A 19,092-nucleotide genomic window follows, 5' to 3' on the forward strand; every position below is an offset into this window, starting at 1 on the left:
ATGGCAATGGAATCAGTCTGCAGAGAGAAGTGCGGTAGTAATCAAGACTCTGGGACACCTTGCTTATTGTACATATGTGCGCCACAGAGATTGCCTGTGTAAAATCCTGCCTGCTTTACTAGGAGTTAAACTGCTGGGGGCACCCGATGATCTACAATTCAGGCCTCCTAGTGTTTTGCAGGCTGGAAACCTCTCCACATATAAAAAATATATATATGAAGCAGTAGTCTAATCTCAGCTCATCCTCAAGTTTTGAGACAAGGAAAATGCAATGAGCCACATGTCTTGATGCTAATGAAGGAGCCTTGTACAATCCAGGACAAGAGGAAGTGTTTTATCCCCACCATGAATGACTGATGCTGTCACTCAGCAAGAGGCTGGCCTTAAAAGATCCATCTGAAAACACGCCTTCCCCCTCATTCCTTCTCTGACAGTCCTGCAGTGAACATCCATTCTGTGTAGGATAAGGAGCTGCAGAGAAGTAAAGGCACCAACTTAGGAGAACAGGGACAGAGGTTGAAGTGCAAAGCAAAGAAGAAAATAAAGCTTGGTCTCAGGGAACCTTTATAGTGTCCGCCTTCGATGAGTGAAGATGTCCAACAGTGCAAAGATTTAGGAATACAATGTGAAAGAAGAATTCTTCATCAGCTCCCATCCTTCCACCTAAACAGAAGTGCCGAAGACTGGAGATCCCAACAGCATCTGAGAATGAGAAGAAGAAAAATTGTAGTTGCAGGCGGATTTTGTCTGTCCTTCTTCCTTGGCACTTTATTAAATTTACTCTGTGTGCCAGGCTTTGATCATAACCATCACTTACTGGATAGAGGGACTCCTGAACCCTTTGGGCAATCATGGCATGACAATGAGGTATCTATGGACCTACTGAAGCAACTCCAAGACAGGTATCAAGAGGTGATCCGCTATAGAGAACATCAAATCCCAGTGTCAGCTACGGAAAGGCTTCTGAGACCCTTGGAGAGGAGACTCATGGACCTGGCCCAGCAATCTTCATCTGAATACAATCAAAAATGGGAAAACCCTAAGAGATCCAGCTTGGAGCCGGACATATCTCTGTCACATCCAAGTTCAAAAATAGATCTGTCCCTACGGCCACCTTTATTGGGTTGCCAGGACATCAGTAAGGGAACCAACGTACGTTATCTTGGCTCAGGCTACACGAAAGCTGTTTATAAATTGGTGTTGAATGACACGGTGTCGGTGGCACTGAAATCTGTCGATTTCGGGGGACACGATATACAAAATTGCCTTAAACGGTATAGAACTTTGGACGATTGCTATAGGTTGGCATCCTTCAAAATTGTCAAAGAAATGATCTTACTGCAAAGACTTCAGCATCCAAACATCTTACAGGTAAGACTGAGCATCAACATGATTGAATAGTCCATGAAAGATTGTGTTTTTTGGAACCTTTTTTTTCCCTGTTTTAACCATTTCTTTTAAAAATTATTCTTTTTTCACATGGTATCACAAATCAATGCATTCAATTTATTGCAATATGTATTGTTATATGATATAGGTAGACCTTTGAGTGTAAAGGAGGTGGGGGATATGAAAATTCTTAGAATTCCAATTTTTCATTTAAAAAATTATGTAAAATTCAGATAAAGACATATTTAAAAAGAAAATTTGCCAGTGGTCCTCCAAAGTTTCTGTATGCAGTGAGATGCTCTGCCTTCTGCTGAGTTCTTCCTGCAATTCCAGACAGCCTTATTTCCAAGCAGACTTACTTTTTCTTCCTGAATCATTCACGGGACTCCAGAGATTTTTTTTTCTGCTATGATACAAATCATTCTACATTTTTAGTTATGTATTCGGATTGCACTTTCCAGATGCGCTCTTCGTATGCCTTGGATATGAAACACATTCTCTCTGTTGACTTATGTTTTCTGGAGACAAGCTTAAGAAATGCAAGCTGATGCATATATCAGGCATCACTGTGCAGATGCCCCCTTTGGGATACAGGCTAAGGAAAACATATCACCTTTTGAGCTTACCCAATATCGGTTATGCTGAGCCATCATTTGGGTATGCTCTTGTAATAATAATACCTATTACCCTCTTAAAAAAATTATGGAACCTTTTGCTGAATTAATAACAGTCTGAACTTGAAAGTAATTCTTTCTTTTATCTGAAATGATTGCTTGTTGGATAAAGTTCTTAATCTTTTTAGCCGATCAATGACAGATGTCATCATCTGTCATCATCGATAAGAAGTCGTCCATGTTTCAAAATTTAATCCGATAGTTGCTAGTCCATGAAAAGAACAGTCTCAAGAAAGATTGTTTGCCCTTCGCTTGATGTCAATGAATATGTTTCGCCAGCATGAATGACCGTGAGTCAGCATGTTGATCGTTCATTCAATGGTTGTTCAACCGTCAATCTACGTCTATCAAATGTGTACGGCCACCTTTACATTTTAGGATTACTGCATGTATGACTGAGTAAAAGTACCATAGTAGTTTCACTGGCAGTGCCATGTACAGCAAAAACTAAAATCCTTATAACCTGTGTCAAACGTGCATCAAACAAACTCAGGTATACTAGATCTAGGCATAAAAATTAGTATGACCACCGGTCAGATGTGTATTTAGCGTTGTGTGAAAATGGCTCATAGGGTTTATTAATACTGTTATGTAGTGTAGCAGTAGCACATGGCCTAGCTAAATACTTTATGTTTCCAAAATTGCTCTACAAGGACAGTCCAAGTGTTTTAAAGGGTCACATCACCCCCCCCCCCATCTCCCCAAGAACTCCAAACAAGAAGTCAATCCTTGAGGTTTATTATATGCAGTGAGAAGCCTGTGCCTCAGCTCATTTACTTAGAGCAGGAAAAGTGTAAATCAAGCTCAGTCTTTCAAGAGAGAAAACAAGGCTATCTGTGTGCCTGAACAACACGGATCCGGTGTGTAGAATCTTTAGCACTATTGATAATTATAAAAATATTGTGCGGAACAGTTTCCTCTCGTGAAGAACAAGTGCCACATTGTTGATTCAGTCGTGGAGAAAAAGCTCCGACAATGTTCTAATCAGATCAAATTATTTTCTGAAAGACACCTTCCCTACACTTCATGGTTTCTGGTAGATTCCCATGTTGTGGAGATAGTAAGGGCTGATGTTTTGCTTTATTTGCTTACTGTTGACATACCAGTGTGTTGATACTCTTATAGGTTGATGGCAGATCCTAAGCGTGGGTTTATGCTATCCAACGTCGACCGATCGGCTACCTGTTTGCTGATCGGCAGTTGTTTGTTAGCCTTTTTAGACCGCCTGACCATAATTCCAATGCACACAGAATAATCCATAATACCCAATAGGAGGTAATTTCATTGCTCAAGGCAGCTTATGTTTTGCTTTGCTCATTTGTTGGGTAATTGGTAGCCTGTTGATGTTGACCAATTATCGGGAAAGAAACGTTCATGAGCGGCCAATGTAAATGTACCATAAGACATCACTTTTCAGCCTTAGATGATAATGCTTTGGTTCATAGCTACATGGTAATTTGTCATGCCAGACACAACTTGGGTAGCATTGTGAGATCACACAATCCTGTGAAAAGATTGTTACAACCAATCATTGCTTTGGATTGACCCCGATCCGACTAGTCTAATTCTCTGCCATTGTCGCACTACATTGAAGATAATATTTCACTCTTGTGCGACGTTGACATGTCATACTTTAGTAGTCCAAGACAACTTGATATACAATGTTTGCAACAATTCAATGAAGTTGTAAAATATTTTCCATCACAATTATTACAGTGTGTGACTGGTAATGCGAAAATTGGAATACTTCATCTAAAAATTTGTCCAATCTTAGTAGAATATATCTCTGTATATGGGCAGCTCCTAGACAATTGTACTTGGTCAGATGGGGGGATCCAGTTGTAATTTGTAGTGTGATGATTACTGTCAGATCAAATTGGGATAGACTTAAATAATCTACATAATGTCTGGACAATCAGATTGGCTTTTTGCTGAACTCCATAGTAGATACCGATTGAACTGTGACTGTATTGTGAATCTGTGGGGCACTGTATAGATATTGGAGTTTAGATAAAGGATAATCTGTAGATAAACTATGTATAATCCGGGTCTATTGTGATGATGTTGGGGTTTATAGGTTTATGTTATAGCTAATTCACGGATAATCTGGTTAAATTGTGAAAATATTAACGTGGTAGTGGATAAACTGTGTCCAATATGTCTGCATTGTGATGATATTTAGTTTTATAGAAAATTCAAGGATTATCTGGTTGCAATGTGATAATATAATGTCAGATATAGAAAACTAATACATAATCGGCATCATTAAGATATATATATATTTCATAGATATTCTATACATATTTTGATAATGTTTTACAACTGGCAGCTACTTTGTGTACAATATGGTTGCTTTACATTGAAACTAAAGTAGAGGTAGATGATCTATGAAATCTTCTATTGTGGTGACTAATCTATGAATATTGTGGTTGTATTCTGATGATATGATAGCGGTAGAAAAATTGTGCACAGTGTGGTTGCATTGCGCTGTTTCTAAAGCAGTGGTAGATAAAGGATGGATAAACTCTGGATTGTGTTGATATTAATGCTTCTTTATGGCTAATCCATGGGTATTCTGTCTTGTATTGTGATATTATAGTAGCATGAGATACAGTATGTACCATCTAGTTGCATTGTAATGATGATATTGTATCTGATTGTAATGTATGTATTGCAAAATAATGCAATTATAAGCGAATTAATTCTACGCTTACCAAATTTATTATGAATTTCCCCCCCAAATTTGGATTATAACGAACCAGAATTTTTAAGGATTCCATTTTGCTGGATTTTAAGGGCCAGGAAAGAGTTAGAAAAAAGCAAAAACTACTTATATTCACCTTTCCTTGGCGCTCTCCCAATCAATTCCGCCACTACCCAGCCCTTTGATCGCTTCTCTTTGGCCTTCTCATTTTGGACCTCAAGAGCCACCATTCTAAACTAGTCCCCACTCCTTCACGTGGGGTGCGACTCATGTCATTGACATCAATTATATCCGCGTGAAACCCTACATACGTTATTAATGTAAATGAGGTGTGCCGTACCCCATGCGCCAATGTAGGGCCTAGTGACGAATGGCAGCGCCGAAAACAAAGAACTAAAGGAAAATAAAAGCTATAAGACAGAGGAGCAGATCGGAGGATCGGTAACGGCGACAGAGGTAAGGTGAGTACAAGTCATTTTTCCACCCAGATTCATTTCGCACTAAATTTATTGGAATTTCCTGACCAAATTGGAGCAAAACTGAATTTTTAATTCTTCCAACAAAACATGTCTATACTGCACAGTAGTGACTTTACAGTAGTTTAGGAGAGAACTGATGGTTTTATGCCGCGGCCCAGATAATCTCTGAGCACTGTTCATGCGTCACGGTGATACTGTTATCTAGATAATCTCCCCGATTTCATTGTATAGTTCAGATTATCTAAACATAGCCGGCTTTTCTTAATTTAGCATTAACCACAACAAACGTAATTCAGTTGTCAGGAGATCAGAAGCATTGCTGACCTTCAGGAGATCAAAGCCCGACATGTGATACTTTATAAGATTTTAATATCCATTCATTACAGCGTTAACACTGTTTGACCTACTACAGGCTAAACGTACAGCCGTTGCTATAAAGAGCTGTAATCATGGCTGCACTGACAGTAGATAACATTTACAAGGTGGCACTAGTGCCAACCACAGATAAATACATCTTATCTTCAGATCAGCCATTGCACAGGCCCAATTGAGATATGTCTATTCAAAAATCTCCCCCTAGGCTTTATAATTACAGAATGACCTTGTCAAATGTAGCAGATCTGCGTTTGTCCTACAGCCCAATTTATTGCAATTTATCTTTGCAGTCCGTTATCTGCTATTTTACATAGGACTGCAACCATGTTGTCCCAACATCTGCATCTTATATGTACCTAGGATATATGGTAAAGAAAAAAGATAATAAAAAAAGCAGTTCCTTTATGTATTTCACTTATTAACCACTCCCTAAAATTAGTTAGGTCAGCGACTGAAAAATCAAGGCCTAAGGCCTTTATTTAAACATTATTAACACTGTCTAAAAGAAAAAGCGATCTTTGTCTCCCATGGCAACCAATCACAGCTCAGCTTTCATTGTACCAGGGCTGTTTACAAAATGAAAGCTGGGCTTTGATTGGTTGCCACTGGCAACTAAGATTGTTTTGCTTTAGACAGTTTTGATAGTTAAGGCCTCATTAAAACTTCCATGATTTTTCAGATCCGTAAAAAAGTGTCAGTATTTTTATTCTGATCCCTGCTTGGCCAGGGATTCAGTTTTTACCATATGTGTTTTATCAGTGTTTTTCTCTTATGAAAAAAAAAAAATTTAAATTGCAAAGCTTCTTCTACCTATTATAATGTTAAAAATGGTCAGTCTGATTTTTCACAGACCCATAGTCTTGAATTGGCTAGCTTGGTCCATGGCTTGGATCAAAAACAGACATGTCTGACAAACTATATTGGAAAATTTGTGGAAAAACTCATAGGTGAAAAATGGAGGCCTGAATGAGGCCTAAAGCACTGGTTTACTTGCTGTGGCCTTTTTTTGACACACACATTCATTTCTTCATGTGTTTATTTTTTTTCTTTAACAAATCTGCGGCCAATGCAAAAAGTTCTTTTTTGTTTGTCATTTGTTACACTCTTCCTACTGATAAAAGCCAACATCTGCTGAAATGTTTCAACCACAAAAAAGTGGAAAAAAAAATGACAGAAACAATTAGGCTTCGTTCCCATGTTGAGTTTTAAGCCACGTTCAGTATTTGGTCAGTATTTTACATCAGCATAAGCCAAAACCAGGAGCGGGTGATAAATCCAGAAGTGGTGACGGGTTTCTGTTATACTTTTCCTCCGATTGTCCCACTCCCGGTTTTGGCTTATAAATACTGATGTAAAATACTGACCGAATACTGAAGGTGGCCTTAGATGAGTTTTCTTTTACGCTGTGTATTTTTGAAAAAAATGCAAGTAACCTAATATGCTTAAGGGTACGTGCACACGCTGCGGAATGCAGTCAAAAGACCTGCGGTTTTACCTGCGGATTGCTCTGCGGTTTTGCCTTGTGGTTTTTCATTTCCTCAATGGAGGAGATGGCAAACCGCAGCGGAATCCGCAGAAAGAATTCATGTCAATTCTTTCTGCGGTTTCAAAACCGCAGAAAAACCGCACGGAAAAATCCGCACCGTCTGCACTGCGGTTTTTAATTCCCATAGAGAATAATGGTACTGTACACCGCAGCAAAAACTGCTGCGGACCCGCAGAGGCCAAATCCGCTGCAGAACCGCAGCAGAATCCGCAGCGTGTGCACACACCCTAATGGGTGCAAAAATGGTGCTGAAAATCTGCAACATCATAAAAACCTCATCGTGGGAATTACTATTATTATGCATTTTTATAGCGCCATTTATTACATGGCGTTTTACATGTGACCTTGCCAAATGTAGCCTTACCAAACCTAGCACAGTTTAGAAAAAAAACGTGCTTGTATGAAACTACGATTTCCACTCCAATCTCAAAAGGCAACTTTCCATAAACCACCTGTAATAGGCCACGTTCACACATTCAGTATTTGGTCAGTATTTTACATCAGATGCTATAAGCCAAAACCAGGAGTGGAACAATCACAGGAAAAGTAGAATAGAAACACGTCACCACTTCTGGATTTATCACCCTCTCCTGGTTTTGGCTTACAAATACTGATTTAAAATACTGACCAAATACTGACCGTGTGAACGTGGCCTTATACTGATACACAATGCGCAGTAGTGGCACATACCCTATTCTGGTGGGGCATCGGATACTGGGTGTCAATGAGCTATTCCGCCTAATCCAGGTTAGATCTAGGGCACTGAACTAAGTTGCCTGATCACATCACTAAATAATATGCATTTTTTTTACTGATTTTCTTTATTCTTTATTTCTGTTTTTGCTATTTTTTTTCCCCAAATTCACTTTCTGTTTTGTGCTTTTTGGGCCTTTTTGAAGCACTTTACTACTCTTTTTGACTGATTTTCTCCTTTCGGCTTCCCCCCCCCCCAATTCATTATCTGTTTTGCTCCTCCTTTTTTTTCGCCTTCCCACTTTTCTTTTTGCTACTTTTGTTCATCGATGAAAGTATAGTTAGCCAATTTCCCATGTTTTCATCAAATTTTTTACTAAAATTGCAAATATGCTCTGGTAACCCCCCTGAAATATTGTTTGCATTTGTATTAATTTTTTTTGGCACAGTGGAAGATTAAAGTGCTTAATTTTAACTCTACAAAGGTGGTGCAAAAACAAGCAAAAGAGCCTAAAAAAAATTATTTTTATTAATGCAAAAATTCATCAAAGGTCGTGTGCTGTTTTGAGGAATTTTGCGTAAAATCCCCCCCCCCCCCACACACACACACAGAGATGCAATAAATAGACAAGTCAGTGACTTTAAAAAAAAAATGAAACAGGTCTAAAAAAAATGTTTGAGTCCCCAGGGGAAGGACCTCTAGAGGTGTGGAGTTTAATTACATTTCCTTCTGCTTGCAAACTTCATAATTGCGCTATTAAATCTATAATGTACTGTGTCTAGTTGATCGATGCAAATATCTGATATTTGTTTTGCAAGCGAATTGATTGTGTCAAGGTGACCTGATCTCTGCTCGCGGGCCGATAATGGAAACAGATTGCAATGATTTAAAAATGTTGACGGTTTCCATTCAGCCAGGCAAAGAATAACATTATAACAGAGCTTATTACAACCATCTAGGATCATCAAGCGGGCTTGTTAATATGTCATTGCTGAGAGGCACCAACACGCTAACACAAAACAGACAGATACATACAGGCTTTCATGATAGCCATCTCCAAGCCTGCACTGAAAACCATGACTTAGCAGAAGCAATGCATTTCATCTCCTCTGAAGCAGCAGCTTCACTCCCAGCCAATGGATGAAGGAGAGGTTCATTAGAAACAGATTATGGTTCACGGGACTCAGTACACAGCAATTATGTCATAAATTAGCAGTCACAAATCACCGCTTGTCTCCATGTGTAGGTGATGCTAGCTGTGGCTCCAAAAAAAACCAGACTTCAAGAAAAGCATTTTTTGCCAGTAGAGACAACAAAAATATGATTTTGAAACTTCGGGAGTTTCATCACATTTTCTTAAGGCTCAAACTTTACTTGAAAAAGTTTTTAGAGTTTTGCCTTAAAGTTTGAAGTTTTGCATTTTTTATAAGGTCCCATGCCTCCCAATCATAAGGAAACACCTTTCAAAATACCGTAATGTTACATTTAACTATCATTATTAACTTATTATTATTTTTTTAGCATTTTATTGCTCATTTTACTAATTTTATTTTGTATAAGGTGACCCATAAATATCCACGTACTTAAAGGAGATGTAGTAAATGGCTGCCGTGTCCGACCCTCGCACTATAATATCAAAAATAGCTATAAATTGATCTTATCTTTATTAATAAAAAGTAATAATGAAAATAATTGTATACAATTTGAAGAATTAAAGAAGTTTACTAAAGAGTTGCATAGGATAAGAAGAAAAAAGATTAAATAAACTTGTAATCTTCTCCTGACAACCCAGGTCATATATTATGGTACTTAGGTAACTATAATAATAAGTGGGGTAAAACTTCCAAATAATGCCCTATAAGATAAATAGAGAGCAACGTCTATCAGATACTACTCAGCATACACAAGTCACCAAAATAATCAGAAATACAAAATAGTAGTCAGACTATCTGTGCAGACCTCGTGACGGTGAGACCAATCCCGACACATGTCGTTTCGCCTTGTTTTATCACGGGTGAATACTTGTAATTCTTCCAATTTATGTAAATATTTATTATTCATTTTTGGTATGCAAATCATCTTAAGAGAGACGTGTATCTTCACAGCTTTTGGGATACACACCACTTCTGCAAATTTTGAATATATATTTATCTCTCTCCCTTTATATATATATATATATGTATAGAGAGAGAGAGAGAATGCTATAGTCAAAATTAATATGGTCACATCTACATGTGTCCTACATAAACCCCGCTATGTTTCTATTTTTTTATATTTCATAGATATGTAAACAGGTGGCATTTTTGTAGTGTTTTCTCCATATTTAGTTTTTGTGGTTTTTGGGAAAGTGCCAGGAAATATTTTTCTGCCAAGAAAACACTAAGCAAAAAAAATGTAATTATACTTCAATAATATTATTTTAAACTTTATTTATTTCTGCTTTTTTTATTTTTGTGCCTAACTAAATATTTGTATAAAAAGCCAGAGGCCCAACAGAAAATTATATTATTAATAATTTAGCAATGGCTTAAAAACTCTCCTTTATACAGTACTGTATGTGACATATACAGCTGAGATATGTTTAGTACTGAAAAATCAAATTGACATATCACATTTTCTCTAACCTAAACACAAGAAGTAATCATTATTTGCTACTTTTTCATGAAAATATCCCCCATCCTCTCTATACATTAAATTTTTATTTTTTTTTATTTTTCCAAAAATCAATATAGATTGAAACATTACCCTCAACATTTTGTGTGCGTATGCTGATTGATCACTGGGAACAAATTTTGAAAAGTTGTGTAATTTTTATGAATTTATTCTACACTTTTTGCTACATTTGTATGATTTAAGCATTGCTTGGCTTTTTATATTTCGCATTAAATCCTAGTCATTTTGATTTCATGGGGTTCACATATTACATTTCGGCAACGCAGAGTTTAAATATATATGTTTTTTATTCCACTGGCCCAAAAAGTGTGGAAGTGTCCATTTTTGAAGGGGCAATAGAGCCACCATCTAGGCCGAAGCCCAAAGGTTTAAATCCATCAGATTAATGTATTTATGGAAAAATATATCAACTATGCTTAATGTCTGCTGATTGAGAAAACTTTCTAAGATAGAGTAGAACTTTCCTAAAGTGCAAGTGACTTATTGGAAGTCTTTGACTACTTTTGCTAACACAGCATGTTTTGTACCTCCTTCTGTCAAAATAAGATGGATTAGAAGGTATTATCATGTAATCCGCACCATTCTACACTGTAAAATGAGTAAAGAAAACAATGGACTTCTCAGAGGTGAGGAGACATCTACATAACCTCTGCATCCCGGAAAGTAAAATTAGAAGTTTAAAAATAAAAAAAGACTTTTTCGACCAAAAAAAGCAGAATATCTGAAAAAATTCAACCACACGATATAACATCGTTCACCCATTTTAGATACATATTCTTGGCTTTTCGGAAATTCCTTTCTAGAAAAAAAAAAAGCCATTGTGATGGGCAGGTGCGTTCCCATTAAGATGGAAATGTATTTGGTGGAGAGGCTTGTTCATTAAAGTAGATTTAATAATGAGAGGGCATTTGGGAAAGAGGGGGATTTGGGTCACTGATTTACTTTAACACAAGACTTAGCAGCGCACTAATTGCCTCCCAGTTGCTATGTATCAAATACTCTTGATGGTTGCCTCTGTCAGGAAGAACTTTTGTTTCCCAACTTGAAAGTTAAACGGTCATATTCATTCTCATGTTTCGAGTGAAAAATGACAAAAAAAAAACCCCTCTGTCCTTTCACATCGTTGGTGACCTTCAACATCTAGTCGTCTAATTGAATTTACAAGACCTAAACATGACTTAATTAATTTTATCTAGGTCCCAACATAAAGACGCAACTTTTTATTATGAAGTCGAAATTACATTTTTGTATAAAACAAATCATAATAATAATTAAAAATTTACTTAGAAAAATAAATTATTCCCAAAACGAAACTGTTTTGTACAATAAAGGCCACATTTAAGAACATAGGAGATAATTGTGTGATAGACCCTTATTATCGAAAAGAACACAATTTTCACTGATTTTCTTTAATTTTTTTATATTGTAGAATGAAATTGAGCTTCACATTTTTTTTAATCTTCAATCGACAGCGAGTTATTGTAAATTAGATGATTCATTTTCAAAATAAACATCAGAGTTTTGAAGGTTCTCCTCAATTTTCCTAGGGTTCTCCAGTTTCCTCCCACGCTACAAAGACAAACTGATAGGTAATTTAGATTATACAGTATAGACACTTAAGGAAGACGGCGGTATGGCTTCAAAACATGTAGAGTTTTGACTTTTGTACTCTTTTTAACAAAAAAAATAGTTTTGTATAATAAAAAGAGCCATTGCAACCATTGAGGTGAGCCTAGCTCCTTCCAGTGAATGCAACGATTACTGTCTAACAATTCCACCTGCAGCGTCCCTGCAGTCGTCCATTTTTTCTACTAGGGAATTTAGATTGTGAGCCCCAATGTGGAGAGGGATGATAGTTTTGTAGCCGAGCATCATTGCATTATCTGGATTCCATATGTGTTAGACCGTACTTGAAAGTCCTCTACCCCAATCTCATGATGGGGACAGCGATGATGATGTCTGCAAAGCACTGTGGAATATGATGGAGCTATATAAGTGAGTAACATAATCACAAATAAATATCATATCTGTGTATTGGATGCTTTAGGTCCTTCTGGTCCTTGGAAACCCAAAATTGCCTTGGATTCTCGATCAACAGTTGAATTGGGTCACGGTCATCTGGATGTTTTCAAGTACAGTGGCAGCATATAATATAGTAGCACATTGAGAAGAAGAGTTGATTGATAGATATTTTCAAAATGATTTGCAGACAAGAAGAATTTTTGGAATTGATACATTTAGCAAAATACTATTTGTGTTTTAAGAGTAAGAAATAAATGCAAAAATTGAATCTAGAAAAATAGTTCAATTATAGATTTTTAATTTTCTTTACAAAGATCATTTTATTATTTTATCTGTGTTACATTTGTGTTTGATGAACTCTCTTCTAAGAACAAGTCATGTGATGGGGTAACTTTATTGCTTCCTGGCTCATACATGACACATATGTCTAATTTATGAGGGTAATTGTGCTGTTTGTATTACTTAAAGTACTCCGCATTGTAAATCTGCTCTCCATTCATGCGTCTGGGAGAGAATCCTCTTAAACGCTTCCCATAGGCTTGCAATAAACAACTGTACAACCAAAGAAAAAAATATCCTATGTAGTGTATTTAAACCCTATCTGAAGTGCCATTAATGGCTCAGTTAAACAGTAGCAATGTAGGAAAATGTGAGGCAGAGACAATACTCTTGTATCTTCAGTGCACAGTTCCTTCTGCAGAAAATAGGGTAACATGACAATACATATAACGAAATGTCCCCCCCATAAATCCTTGTAAATAGTAATATGTCCCCAAATATGTTCAGTGATGTCATAGCTTCCAGGTGGTAAATGTGACGTCATTACCTACACCTGGGGAATGTGATCAGTGTCAGACTGAGCAACATTGGGCCCACCAGAGGACTTGATTCTAAGGGCCCACCTTTCATCTATACAAAAGCAATTCATTATCATTAAAGTGGGTTTTCAGGCCAGGACTAATTTTCGCCAGGCACTGTATCCTACGGTATAGCCTTAAGATACGCAATGATAGGATTTGACTCTGCTTGCTGATTCGATTGGTTATCACGTACCGTAATCGCTGAGATACTTTTTAAATCCAAATGGTGGTGCTAGGTTCTTGCCAACTCTTGGGCCCCATAGTAGCTGCAAAGTCTACCACTATTGATGCCAGTGAAGGAGAATCCATGGCTCATTCAAGGATTCTCCGGTTCTCTAGTGGGCCAGTCCACCCTGAATGTGATGTTGTTGAATGTTAGGACCGTTTTATACAAAACAGAAAAGCAAATATATCAAATATAACAGATGACAACAAACAATCAATCAATCCATCAATATAGAAATATTTAAAGAGTCTTTCTCACTATTTGAGAGAGCGATCCAGAGCTGGGCAGAGTATGAGTGGGTTTACAATTGATTCATTTACTTATTTTACTCACTTATATAGCGCCATTAAATCTGCCGCACTTTACAGTCATCATCATTGCTGTTCCCATTGGGGTTCACAAGCTAAATTCCCTTTCAGTATGTCTTTGGAGCAAGGGAGGAAGCCAAAGTACCTAGCAGAAACCCATGCAAATGCGAGAAAGACATACAAACTCCTTGCAGATGTTGTTGTTGGTGGGATTTGAAGCCAAGACCACAGCGCTGCAAAGCAACAGTGCTAACCACTGAGCCAGCGATGCCAATCCATCAACATGCTACTGGCTGCTGTTTATGGTGGTCTATAGATAATGATGATCATTCACTCCATATACTCCTAATCAAACTCTAAATTGAGAAGAAGGGTAGGTTGAATAGTTGACTATTGGGGTAAAGAGAACCTATAGGAGCAAGAAGAACCTATTTATGTTGTAAGGTGTTCAGCCTACCCTTTATTAATACTTTTATATGTTTGGAAGGTATGGTGATGAAAAGGGCAGTATATAAAAAAGTGGAATAACAACTACTTGCCTCTTCTTACCCTGCCAATCCATTACAACCACTTTGTTGGTCCCCTTTGGTACTGTAAGAGATGATGCCCTATCCATCATTCATCTACCAATCACTAGCCTCAGCGGTGACGTTTGCATTGACAGCGTATGACCACCAAGGTCAGTGATTGGCTGCAGTGTCAACTGAAGGGCAGAATTTTATCTTTTCTAGTCACCCAAGAGGACCTCCAGAGAAGTGTCACTGAAGTAGCAATAAGTTAAAGAGATAAATATCTCCATTATACTACACTACTACAACACTACTCTGTTCTCCTCCTCCTAGACCTGTCCTCTGCCTTTGACACAGTGGACCATTCCCTATTATTACAGACCTTCTCATCTCTTGGCATCACTGCCTTGGCCCTATCTTGGATCTTGTCATACCTAACAGACTGGGCATTCAGCGTCTCCCACTCGCACACCACCTCCTCACCTTGCCCCCTATCTGTCAGAGTCCTAAAAGGTTCAGTCCTAGGGCCTCTGCTCTTCTCCATTTACACCTTCAGCCTCGGACAGCGCATAGACTCTCACGACTTTCAGTATCACCTCTATGCTGATGACACACAGATCTACATCTCTGGACCAGATATCACCTCCCTACTAACCAGAATCCCACAATGTCTCTTTGCTATTTCATCCTTTTTCTCCGCTAGATTTCTACAACATAATATGGACAAAACAGAATTCATCATCTTTCCCCTATCTCACTCGACTCGCCCAACAGACCTATCCATTAAAGTAAATGGCTACTCACTCTCCCAAGTCACACAAGCTAGCTGCCTTGGTTTAATCCTTGACACTGACCTCTCCTTCAAACCTCATATCCAAGCCCTTTCCACTTACTGCCAACTTCAACTCAAAAATATTTCCTGGATCTGTACATTCTTCAACCAAGAATCTGCAAAAAGCCTAGTACGTGCCCTCGACATCTCCCGCCTTGACTACTGCAACCTCCTGCTCTGTGGCCTCCCCTCTAACACTCTCACACCTCTCCAATGTATTCTAAACTCTGCTTCCCATCTAATCCACCTGTCCCCCTGCTATTCCCTGGCATCTCCCCTCTGTCAATCCCTACACTGGCTTCCCATTACCCAAAGACTCCAGTTCAAAACCCTAACCATGACATATAAAGCTGTCCACAACCTGTGTCCTCCATACATCTGTGACCTCGTCTCCTGATACTTACCTGCACGCAACCTCCGATCTTCACAAGATCTCCTTCTATACTCCCCTCTTATCTCCTCTTCCCACAATTGCATTCAAGATTTCTCTAGCGCGTCACCCCTACTCAGGAACTCTCTACCACAACATATTAGACTCTCGCCTACTATGGAAACCTTCAAAAAGAACCTGAAAACCTACCTCTTCCGACCAGCCTACAACCTTCAGTAGCCACCGATCGACCAAAACGCTGCATGACCAGCTCTACGCTCGCCTACTGTATCCTCACTCATCCCTTGTAGATTGTGAGTCCTCGTGGGCAGGGTCCTCTCTCTTCCTTTACCAGTCGTGACTTGTATCGTTTAAGATTACTGTACTTTTTTTATTATACCCCTCCTCACATGTAAAGTGCCATGGAATAAATGGCGCTATAATAATAAATAATAATAATAGTTATTATACAGTGCAAAACACAGGTACATATGGAGATAAACTAAGTAGTACAGAGTCACAGAGACTCTGTGCTCCCATATAAGGGCTTTTCTTACATTACTTTGCTCTGCTAGAGTCCTTCTGATAAACTTATAATGGTACTGTATATGCATGATTTTTTTTGTCTATCAGGGGGGAGTTGTAATGAGCAATGACTAGGACATCATGGAAAAATTAAATATGGAAAATGATCAGACTGGCCATTTTATAAATGAAAATCTGCCAGCTGCCATGTTTTTTAGGTGTCCTGGATGAAACAGACATCTGTCTAGTCACTTTGCAAATACTGCGCTCCCCCATTACTGAATACAAACGTCTGCTTTGTGAAGTAATTGACATCTTTCATTTAGACGGTCGAGCTTTACGGAAAGGTCGACGCTTCCATCCATAGAATTTTCATCACCTTTTAATCTATCTCCTTCTTCTCCTCATGCACAACATTGCCATAGTCGTATGTCTTCAAATTATAAGTTCTGGTATCAGTAATTATAATATTCCTGGGAATTAATATTTCATTATCATAAACAGAAATACTGAAAACAAAACTGGTATTGCTTTCTGCTTGTTACAGTTGTGGCCAAAAGTATTGACACCCCTGCAATTTTGTCAGAGATAATACTCAGTTTCTTCCTGAAAATGATTGCAAACACAAATTCTTTGGTATTATTATCTTCATTTAATTTGTCTTAAATGAAAAAAACACAAAAGAGAATGAAGCAAAAAGCAAAACATTGATCATTTCACACAAAACTCCAAAAATGGGCCAGACAAACGTATTGGCACCCTCAGCCTAATACTTGGTTGCACAACCTTTAGCCAAAATAACTGCGACCAACCGCTTCCAGTAACCATCAGTGAGTTTCTTACAATGCTCTGCTGGAATTTTAGACCATTCTTCTTTGGCAAACTGCTCCAGGTCCCTGATATTAGAAGGGTGCCTTTTCCAAACTGCCATTTTTAGATCTCTCCACAGGTGTTCTATGGGATTCAGGTCTGGACTCATTGCTGGCCACCTTAGAAGTCTCCAGTGCTTTCTCTCAAACCATTTTCTAGTGCTTTTTGAAGCGTGTTTTGGGTCATTGTCCGGCTGGAAGACCCATGACCTCTGAGGGAGACCCAGCTTTCTCACATTGGGCCCTACATTATGCTGCAAAATTTGTTGGTAGTCTTTAGACTTCATAATGCCATGCACATGGTCAAGCAGTCCAGTGCCAGAGGCAGCAAAGCAACCCCAAAACATCAGGGAACCTCCGCCATGTTTGACTGTAGGGACCGTGTTTTTTTCTTTGAATGCCTCTTTTTTTCTCCTGTAAACTCTATGTTGATGCCTTTGCCCAAAAAGCTCTACTTTTGTCTCATCTGACCAGAGAACATTCTTCCGAAACGTTTTAGACTTTTTCAGGTAAGTTTTGGCAAACTTCAGCCTGGCTTTTTTATGTCTCGGGGTAAGAAGTGGGGTCTTCCTGGGTCACCTACCATACAGTCCCTTTTCATTCAGACGCCGACGGATAGTACGGGTTGACACTGTTGTACCCTCGGACTGCAGGGCAGCTTGAACTTGTTTGGATGTTAGTCGAGGTTCTTTATCCAACATTCGCACAATCGTGCGTTGAAATCTCTTATCAATTTTTCTTTTCCATCCACATCTAGGGAGGTTAGCCACAGTGCCATGGGCTTTAAACTTCTTGATGACACTGCGCACGGTAGACACAGGAACATTCAGGTCTTTGGAGATGGACTTGTAGCCTTGAGATTGCTCATGCTTCCTCACAATTTGGTTTCTCAAGTCCTCAGACAGTTCTTTGGTCTTCTTTCATTTCTCCATGCTCAGCGTGGTACACACAAGGACACAGGACAGAGGTTGAGTCAACTTTAATCCATGTCAACTGGCTGCAAGTGTGATTTAGTTATTGCCAACACCTGTTAGGTGCCACAGGTAAGTTACAGGTGCTGTTAATTACACAAATTAGAGAAGCATCACATGATTTTTCGAACAGTGCCAATACTTTTGTCCACCCTCTTTTTTATGTTTGGTGTGGAATTATATCCAATTTGGCTTTAGGACAATTCTTTTTGTGTTTTTTCATTTAAGACAAATTAAATAAAGATAATAATACCAAAGAATTTGTGTTTGCAATCATTTTCAGGAAGAAACTGAGTATTATCTGACAAAATTGCAGGGGTGTCAATACTTTTGGCCACAACTGTACAAGCCCAAATAGCAACTGCTCAAATGCTTATTTTTTTCTAAAAAAGGGATCATGGTACGACTGCCGCAGTACAAATATGTTTACATCTACTCATTGCTTGACTTAGGGATCATGGACACGGGTCATTATGGGTCTACACAAACTCCGAGCCGTAGAAGTCTATACGCTCACTCTGAATTACTCTGATTCCCAATCCAATCGTCTTTCGTCCATAATATGATAGTAACAAAGTAACAATCACATATTGACCTTTAGAACGGTGTCCAAGCAAACTAGTAGGGTGAATATAACATTGGACCAAAAACAAATTCCAACAAAAGGTATGTCAACGGTTTTTGTCTGTACCATAAGTATAGATCAGCAAAAAAAGATCTTCCAAAGTCTTTCAACCGGAAGTCAGTTATTTTCAAGATGGCCGTCAAAAACCCTCGAAATCAGACAAAGTCTTATAACTTTCCTATTTCTAAGAGTACAACAATTATTTATTCATCAAACTTTTTATGGTCAATAAATTTCTTTAAGCCAAAAGATTTTTCCAGTGGGATCAAAATGGCGACCAACAGTGAATAATATACAGTTGTGGCCAAAAGTATTGACACCCCTGCAATTTTGTCAGATAATACCCAGTTTCTTCCTGAAAATGATTGCAAACACAAATTCTTTGGTATTATTATCTTTATTTAATTTGTCTTAAATGAAAAAACACAAAAAGAATTGTCC

The 19,092-nt window shown here is 38.3% G+C and overlaps 1 protein-coding gene across 1 annotated transcript in view; it reads left to right on the top strand.

The window, feature by feature from the left end:
- Positions 1-260: 260 nt before the first annotated feature.
- Positions 261-19,092, top strand: part of PKDCC (protein kinase domain containing, cytoplasmic) — an 81,979-nt gene continuing 63,147 nt past the window's right edge. Inside the window, exon 1 of the mRNA XM_073553442.1 lies at positions 261-1,371. Within this exon, the coding sequence (XP_073409543.1) occupies positions 583-1,371 (789 nt within the window). The 5' untranslated portion in view covers positions 261-582. The remainder of the gene's footprint in view (positions 1,372-19,092) is intronic.

The sequence above is a fragment of the Dendrobates tinctorius genome, unplaced genomic scaffold (assembly GCF_039654945.1).
Source record: "Dendrobates tinctorius isolate UK_male_01 unplaced genomic scaffold, ASM3965494v1 ptg000201l, whole genome shotgun sequence".
Taxonomy (NCBI): domain Eukaryota; kingdom Metazoa; phylum Chordata; class Amphibia; order Anura; family Dendrobatidae; genus Dendrobates; species Dendrobates tinctorius.